This window comes from Alosa alosa, chromosome 14 (assembly GCF_017589495.1).
Source record: "Alosa alosa isolate M-15738 ecotype Scorff River chromosome 14, AALO_Geno_1.1, whole genome shotgun sequence".
Taxonomy (NCBI): domain Eukaryota; kingdom Metazoa; phylum Chordata; class Actinopteri; order Clupeiformes; family Clupeidae; genus Alosa; species Alosa alosa.
The window spans coordinates 15,846,856-15,855,869 of NC_063202.1; the positions used below are offsets into that span (position 1 = coordinate 15,846,856).

The following is a 9,014-nucleotide window of genomic DNA, read 5'->3' on the forward strand; positions in this document are numbered from 1 at the left end:
CTAGACTATGAACTCAACCCAATTCGCCACCTTCAAGCTAGTACATGGCATACAAGCGTTACTTTTGGAATACAGTGTGTTGATTTGGATGGAATACTTGAGACAGACCACAAGTTTATTTTTCACCGGCATAAAATCAATAGTGTAAGAATAAGGTAGCCTGTTTGATGTAGCCTATCGCCAGAACACGAAGTTCCAACTTCACACACTGCGCATTTGTTTAAGTCAAAAGCGACATCTAGTGCCAAAAGAAAGCAACTGCAGCCACCAGTACATAATACCAGAGAATGTCTAATAAGGGGAGAACTGCCACTCTCGGAAAACTTCCGGTTTCTGAACTGGTTGCAGTTCCTTCTGTGGTTCCACATGAGGGCGCTCGTCCACGAGTGCAGAATGCATGGAGGTCTATGGAGCTGTACCCCTCAAAATCCACTTTTTTAGACGGGCTCTGATAATACAAAAGCCAACACAGAAACACTCGCAGAAAACGGAATGTATGCCTAGCCAGTAGATGGCAGTATATACTTTGCGATATGTAAGGCCCACACCTACTCTTAGGGAAGAAGAAATAATCACAGACGGACAGTAGAAAACGAGCAGTAAACAGTTGCTTGCGTTGCTGGCGCCGTGAGGAAGCAAGGCTACTTTGTGTGACAGCATGGATCCTAGCACTACTATTCTTCGAGTGAAAAGGAAGCGGGGAACTGATCCCGCTGATGCTTTATTATTGGCTTGTAAACGAATTAGGCCAGAAACAACAACGCAGCCTCCCGGGGATAGCATTCCTGAACCTGATGCGAAGATAGAAAATTCTGTCTTCAAACTCGTGGCCACAGTAGCATCACAGGTAACGTTAACACAGCCATGCTAGGTTGCTATCATAGCTAACGTGATAACATTAGCCATAACTGATGAAGCTTTTTGGGGTCTGATGTCGAGTTTTTTGCCCTCGTTCAGGCGATACATTTTGCTGTAGGGGTGTGAAAGTTGTAATTGCTAATGTTACGGATTCATGAAAATAGAAATGTAGACGTTTGAGAACATTTTGCTGTCTTCGTCCATTTCAATTTCGGCATTAGAAATGGGTGACGTCAAACACTAGCATGCTAGCCAGCTATATGTTTGTTTGCTAGTAAGAGCTAGTGAGATGGCAAAATAGTGGGGAACGTTAGCGAAGTTTTCTTTTTAGGAATTCTCTTTTTAGTTTTTATTTTACTGTCCGCTATCAAAGACCTATTCCGAGAATTAACATAACGTCGCCGTTGTGGTGATAAACGTTAGCTTGTATTTGGTATGTCCGTAATCTGAGCACTTAGTGGCATGTTGTCAATTAGCCTACGTTAATGTTATTGCTATCCATTTAATGACAACTGGATTGTAGTTACATGTAATGTGGCTAACTAACGTTATTTAACATATGTCAACTAACTAACATAGCTAGATAATTTACTTAGCATACGATGTCTAACAGCAACGTTCAGGTTATGTTTGTTCTATTTGTTAAATCTAGTTGATTTGTTTGAAATGCTAGAGAAATAGATAAACATTAATTTAGACTTCCACAGCGATAACGTTAGCAGGATATTTAGGTCAGTAAGGCAATTTGATAATGTTACACTCGACAACTTATTGTCCGTTAACGTTATCACTTTGGTTAGGGTCATTAACGTTAGAGATGTTTTTGTTGTCTTTTCAATTTTTCAATATGTATTTCTCTTCGTCCTGGTCCCACATACACCCCACACACACACACACACACATAACACACAATCTCATTGGTAGGGAAATGCAAATCCAACAAACGGATGGAATGCTACACTCCTGTCTAAATGTGCATACAGAACTAATGCACTCAGACCTATACAAAATATAAATATAGTATGAGATTGCACGGACTCGTCCTTGCAAATACATATTGTCAGCTCGCATGCTTGATGAGACAATACCAGTGTGGCAGTCATATGCTGAGATCTAACAAATGACAGCCACCTTTGTCTGTTCCCTCAGGATGCTCCAGTCCAGCCCCACGTGCAGGAGGCTCTGGCGCGGCCACGGGTGGCTCATGCCCTCAGGCCTTCGGTGGGAAGCTCCAAGAGGATCATGGGAGACCTGCGCAGTGCCAAGTGGAGCACCAGGCGGGAGGAGCGCTATCGGATCCTGTCCAGTCACCGAGCTGGACTCCCCACAGAGACGCCAGTGCTTCCCCCTTCCGCAGAGGAGGCGCAGGAGGCTGATGTGGAGGCTCCACAGACGGAAGTGGATCTGCGCCTCCCCCTGAGAGACGTGCAGGTGGTCGACCTTGTCCATGAGGAGGGGGCGCACAACAAAGCCCCAGTCAAGGTATGCCGCGTGGATCTTCTATGTCAGTCAGTTTGCTTTTATAACCCATTTTAAGAAACAGCAAGGGTTAATCATGAGGACTTTACAGACGAGACAAATAAATGTATGATTCATAATACATAAATTAAAGAAACATGGGTTAGGGTTTGATTTCAGGGAAAATGTTCTCCGAAATAGGCGTTTAAGAGAACTTTTTGGGTAGAATGCTTATAAATTGTACAATAAGGCTATGAAGAGGCACACCAGTGTTTAACATTGAACATGAATTCCAAAACCCCACATTACCATGGGAACTGTCTGCTGTGACGGAAGCCCTTCCTAGGTGTGGGAAAGCATTGCCTTGCTTCTCTCAAACTGCCTTTGGTGGTGTTTCAATCTCAGACTAAATGGAAGCAAGATACAGTCCTCTAACTCTGCTAAGTAAGGGATAATGGACGACACGGCGTTCGATTAACAGAAATGAATGCACGGTCGAGGTTGTAAAACTTGTTTAAACCTTTTAAGTGCATTCATTTCTGTTAATCGAATGCCGTGGAGTCCATTATTCCACTGTTGCCTCTTGCGTTGTGTTATTTTCCTGTTATAATTTAAAAGTTTTAATCGTTAAAACGGTTTAATAAAGCTACTTAAGCGCTGCAACTGTGTTGATGCATTGTTGTACCTTCTCTTCTGCTCCTAATAGTCAGTGACCACAGACCCGGAGACGATCCTGTGCAACTCTATGAAGATGCTGCGTGAGAAGCTGAGCGTGTCCGGGGACGCAGTGGGCACGGAGCACAGGGAGAAGGAGGAGGACTACGTCTATGACCTGTACTACCAGGAGACGGTGGCTCCCGGCTGGATCCAGGATATCCTGTCTGTCAGGCCCTACCAGGAGGAGGATCTGGTGAGGATGGCATTCACACATCTCTCATTGTGTTACAGTGGCATATTTGTGTCTGCATAGGTCAGGGGTCGGCAACCCGCGGCTCCGGAGCTGCATGCGGCTCTTTGATTCCTCTGATGCGGCTCAGCTTTTGAAATTAATTAATGAGTATTTAATTAAAATGTGTTTTATTTTAGTTCATTCATTTTCAAAATGTAAAATTGTAAGTCTATCTGAGTAATTTAGCCTATATAACTTGACTCTGTAACCGTAGCTGCACAATATTGTTACATTCGCGGTTCGTTTCCATGTCAATATCAAACAGAATCACCAATTTCCCTCCATTTCAGTCAACGAGAACACTTTAATTGTTATTGTTGATGTGTGCGCTTGCTGTATGCTAGATAAAGAAAATGTCAAAAATGAAACTTCAGCGACCACAGCTTGCGATCGCGAACTCAAGGCTGAAATGGGAAAGTTTCCATTCGAAGACTGATTCTGAAAACGCGAAATGAACTGCCCGTTAGATATCGCACACTGTAACGAGTTAGTATTGCTGTGTTAACCCTGTTCGATTCCACTTGCATGTGAGAAATCTTTCTCACATATCAAAAATATAAAGACAAACCTGCGCTCACATTTAAGGGCCATTCCGTGCAAAACTGTCACATCCATAACGACAACACAATGCCATGGTATTTAGTTGGTGTTATGGCAGTTTTGCGTGGAGTTGCCCTTAAATGGTGACCGCCTCAATTCTTGCATGAACACCTCACTGAATATGAGCCAGTTTCCACTTTACATTTCAAGTTACTTGCGCATTAAAACTAGTAGAAAATGAAGGCTATTTAAAAATCCTCTGTTGAATAAGAGTAACTGTACGTTAAATATCCAAACTTTTTCTTGTAACTGTCTTTATGTGGCTCTTCTGAGATTAAAAAAATAATACATTTGGTAAAAGTGGCTCTCCAGGCAAAAAAGGTTGCCGACCCCTGGCATAGGTAGTCAGCGTCTTCCCTTTAAAGTTATATGTTGTATAGATTAGGCATGCAATGCTACACAGTATATTATCAAACCTAACAATAAGTGCCCTACGGTTCAATATGCAGACGTGAACCACAATGATTCAGTAGGCTTACGTCTGTCATTTATTTTCAAGAGTCGCTCATTGCGCAGCTAACTGCACGCACGATGGTCTATAACCTACATTTGCAGATCCGCTCCAGAGAACCAGTGAATGGGCCCTAACACCTCTTTAACCTATCAGCACTGCCCTGCGGATGTAGGGAAGCACTGATGGGTTGATGCAAATGAGTTTGAGTAAAGTAAAACCTAAAGACAGCTGACCTCCAGTGTGAATGGAAAGCTTAGCGATTAGCGAGACAGAAACAAAATTTGAAGAAGCACCGCCGTCTTTCATATAAGCTGTGAACATTTAGGATTTCGGTATAAACTGAAGATCGGAATGAGACAAAGTAGGCCTACAGCTCACAAGCAGTACTTAGCTTAAGCCAAGTCAACCGGTGTAGATGCTTCTAACTTGCTAGTGAAGCAGCAAAAGTCCACTTCTAAGAGAAAACAAGTCTCTCACTGTTGCGTTGAGTAACTATTTGCGATATTTATAAACCAAAGCAACATTTTTAGGTACCAATGTACACGTCTCTCAAATGTAGCTACACATCGGATCTGCTTTTAAGTTAAATGGGTTTCTCCAGCCCATTCTTTTCAAAATGTTTCATGGAAATTGGGCGGTAGCTTGGCGTTGTCCAGATAAATAAACTAACAAAATGGCACCAATAACACAGCCTAATCTCCAATGAATGCTAATAATAAAAGCTTGAGTGTTAACGGTTCTCTAAGCGATGTTATGCGGTTTCTAAGCTAAAAATGTTTTTGTCACATACAGCAAACATCTCACCATCCGCTAGCTGCCTGTCCCCTGAATACACTGTAAAAAAAACACTTTCTCTTCTCTGGACAACCCAGGCAACAAAAACAGCCTGGTCCAGCCTGGACCATGAAACATAACAAACTGTTCCAGCCAATCAGTGATGAGATGTGCCTTCAGGACAGTTTCATTTGCATGGAAGGGTGGGGGAGGAAAGGTCGAGCTAGCTTTCTGTTTTGTTTGATCGTCAACAGAAGTGACCTTACCCAACATTGCTTAGAGCGCCTTTAGTAGCTAGGAGTGTTACGGTACACAAAAATCACGATTCGGTACAGCAAGCCTGTAAAGTACTGCTAGTCTAACATTAACTGACAATATTGCTGATGCCCAGCACACATAAGCAAGAATAGTCATTTGAAAAGGTGTCGGATGTTTTTTGACGTTAATTGGCTAAACTGGTATATGGTCCGCCGCTGATATGTTTGTGTGGGAACTCTAATTTGAAACATGGTATACACACAAGAATGTAGACTGCTGATTACTGTTTTAAGACTGCATTTGGTACACATCTATATTGAACGGTTTGGTACAAATGCGCGTACCTTAACACCCCTATTAATAGCCATATAAACTTGTGTCTTTGTGTTTGTGTGTAGTTGCCTGAGGTTGCCTGGGAAGAAGAGGTGTACGAAGATGAGGATGATGAGAACGAGGAGGCTAACTGGAGGAATGAGTACCCCGATGAAGAGGGCAGTGATGTGGACAGTGATGCAGAGGAGCGCTATGGAGGTACCAGATAGAGATGCACCGATATGGAATTTTAGGGCCGATAACAATAACCGATATTTAATGGTTTGTTGTGACTGATACGATAACAGATAATATTACTCTTGAAAACATTTTGTGAAAAGTGATTTGGGGAAAGCATTTAATAAGCATAATTTTATTGCAGTAATTTTACCTACCACCAAATGATGGACAGAACTCAGTCCTCAATAGTACGGCAGTCAACAACATAACAGTAGCCTAGCCCTACAGTATGTGTGGCTCCTTTAAGGGAACCTGACGTCAGTGAATTGCGAGTGAGTGGCTACAGAGTTTGAATCGTTTTCATTTAGGACTAAACGCTCATAAACGGCTCAGCTTGGAATAAGCTACAGTATAGCAACCAAATCAGAGTTTGTGAGGGAAACTTCGGTTTAGTTTCAACTGCGGGTAACTGAATGAAGCTGGAACTCCTCAGACTGTATCTTATATCCGTCTACTCTGTTGCGCACAACCTGCTGCAGCAGAAATGAAAGGAGTTAGCCCTGAAGGTTTTAATAACTTATTATGATGACCTGTCTGGAACTGAAGCACGAATGGTTAGCATATTTCTAGGTAATAATACAAAACCCAAGCTAAAGTGATGCAAATATAATGCTAAAACACAACTTGGAACTAGGCCTACTTATGTACTCGTCCCACTAACGAGTTTGTTTATTTGTTTCCCCGACCAGCGCGGTAAAGTGCAAACACACCAGCACAAGACGGCTCTAGATAGGGCTGAGCTCCGCTCTGTTAAGGTTAAATGGCGGATCATTCATGAGAGGATTTTGAGATGCACAAATTCCCAAATGAACGCATATCCACAGATTTTGTTATGAGTGGTGAAATACATTCACACCGCTGACATTATATCGAGGAAAAAGTATAGCCAACCAAGCTCAGTGTAGCCAGACTCAAGGTCCTTACGTAGGCCTAAATTAGGACTTTAAAAAAATATCAGCGCAAATTATCGGCCAGAATTATCGGTTATCGGACCGATAATAATATTGTAATTTTTTCACTTATCGGCTAATAATATATCGGCTGCCGATATATCGTGCATCCCTAGTACCAGACCTTTTCTACCCTTTTCCACCCTAACAGGCCATGCCCCAGTGTTATACCCATTTTTGTATAATACGTTATCGTGCATCTTGGCATATCATGTTTTCTCTCTTACCATTAAGCCTGAAGGTATTTTATCAATTTTCCTCTGAAAAATGGTTAATAATCTGAACCTGATCTAAAAGCCAATTCACCCCATCAGGGAAGCTGATGCCCAGAGTGCTCTCTGGATAGATGATTAGTCTGTCAGTCTGTGCATGTACACCTGAACTGGAGCACTGTGTGCTGGAGTGCTGTAACTGTGCCTGTGTGCGTCTGCAGGGGGCTGGAACGAGGAGCACTCCTACAGCCGGAGGACATGGGAGCGCTACCAGCGGGAGGTGCTGCGGGAGTTTGGGGGGGAGGGCGATGATGACGAGGATAAAGACTTGGACTCTGACTGAGGCCCTGTGCGTGCACCCGTGTGTCTTTTTTTTTTTCTCTCTCTGTCTGCTTGCTTCTGTGTGTGAAAGAGGGGCCATTTCTACTGCGTGAAGTTGTGAGGGTAACGTTGTGCAAAGTGTATGTGTGTGTGTGCGCGTGCGTTTGTGCGCGTGTTAGAGTTCTCTGCTGTGTGTGTAGAGTTAGTGTGGATTGTTTTGCGATGCTGTTGTTTGAGCTGGAATGTTGGCGAGATGCGTGTGTTCTTCTGAGATGTGAAGTGCATGTGTGTGTGTATTAGTATGTGTATGACGGTAGTGAGTTTGTGGAAGCGTGGAGTGCTCTTTGTTGTGCGTATGTTCTGATGTTGTATTTGTACTGACATACCCATTCCGAATGGGATTGAAAACACTTTAAACCTTTGTAAATATGTAGATGTATATAAAAAAAGAATAAAGCATTCAGAATACATGTTAAGATTCCAAAGAGCAGCTCTGTGACTCATGTGACTTACATGGTAAAGGAATAAATTGTGGTAAATGGCACAGTTAGATTTTTACTAGTGTTAGAATTTACAGTTAGAATTTACTAGTGCTGCTTGACATACAATCTTCTCAGCAAATATGAGTGGGCATACTTTACTTTATATGTTTTAATAATGTATTTGTGTTTTTTATATATATATATATATATATATATATTTTTATATATATATATATATATATATAATATATATATATATATATAATATGAAAATAAACATAAATAAATAAACAATTAAAATGGTCTCGAGGTGCCTTTTAGGGCCGGGACACACCAAGCCGACGGCCGACCCAAGGCAGAAAAGCAGTCACACTGATCAGTCAGCTCCCGTCTCCCCGAGTCGGTCAAAAAAAGTGCCCCGGAAACCCCCGAAGCGACACCGACGTCGAGCGTACGTTCTGCTCGTGCAAGAGACGTAATACATTTATATAACAGCAGGTGGCGCTAAAAGATTCAGAGCTGGAAAGATTGTCTAGTTTAAGAGCCCAGAGCCTGAACCCCCTTAGAGCAAGCAGAAGCAAGAAACCCTTTTGAACAGGAAGGAGCCTTGAGCAAAAGCTCACCTCATTAGTAGGGGCTTGTTTGTTTGGGTCCAGTAGGATAACGAGATGGGGGATCGAAAATGGCAGAAAGGAAGCGAAGAGAGAAGATGGATAGATAGATAGATAGATAGATATAGATATCCATCCATCCATCCCCAGGGGAAATTCAAGGTCTCAGCAGCATACAGACAACAAACACATTCTTTAATAGCAGAAAGAGTAATTAAAGTATATAATATAAAAACACAACTAAGCAATAAGGACGGTAGAAGATAAAGAATATACTAAAATACAAATTATACTAACTAACACTTAATCTAAATCAATTCTAAAAACAGTATCCACATAGTGGTGATTAATCAATCAGAGGCCTTGCAATGACTGAGGCAGGGACTGAACCTGTGATTCTCTGTGCATAGTAAGGTATGGTAAGGTGCTCTGTGTGAATGAGTGTCATGGTGGTAGTGCAATGGTGATCGTGGTCATGGTGATGGTGCAAATGAGTAAGTCCAACAGTGCAACAAAAAAGGTATAAGTGTGGCCA

General features: G+C 42.2%; 1 protein-coding gene and 1 non-coding gene across 2 annotated transcripts; both read left to right on the top strand.

Annotated features, from left to right (window-relative positions):
• The first annotated feature begins 439 nt into the window (after positions 1-439).
• Positions 440-7,856, top strand: slc7a6os (solute carrier family 7 member 6 opposite strand). The gene is made up of 5 exons (XM_048262378.1): positions 440-847; positions 2,008-2,340; positions 3,023-3,226; positions 5,750-5,882; positions 7,287-7,856. The coding sequence occupies exons 1-5, from the start codon at positions 659-661 to the stop codon at positions 7,406-7,408; spliced, it is 981 nt and encodes a 326-aa protein (XP_048118335.1). The 5' UTR covers positions 440-658; the 3' UTR covers positions 7,409-7,856.
• LOC125307749 lies at positions 2,615-2,738 on the top strand. Its single transcript, XR_007195784.1, has one exon. It is a non-coding gene; the product is annotated as a small nucleolar RNA SNORA24 (small nucleolar RNA).
• Positions 7,857-9,014: the final 1,158 nt, after the last annotated feature.

Excerpts from the sequence above, each read along its gene's own strand:
- slc7a6os (XM_048262378.1), top strand. The coding sequence starts at position 659 with ATGGATCCTAGCACTACTATTCTTCGAGTGAAAAGGAAGCGGGGAACT. Across the intron at positions 3,227-5,749 it reads CCTACCAGGAGGAGGATCTG|TTGCCTGAGGTTGCCTGGGA; the intron begins GTGAGGATGGCA and ends GTTTGTGTGTAG. Across the intron at positions 5,883-7,286 it reads TGCAGAGGAGCGCTATGGAG|GGGGCTGGAACGAGGAGCAC; the intron begins GTACCAGATAGA and ends GTGCGTCTGCAG.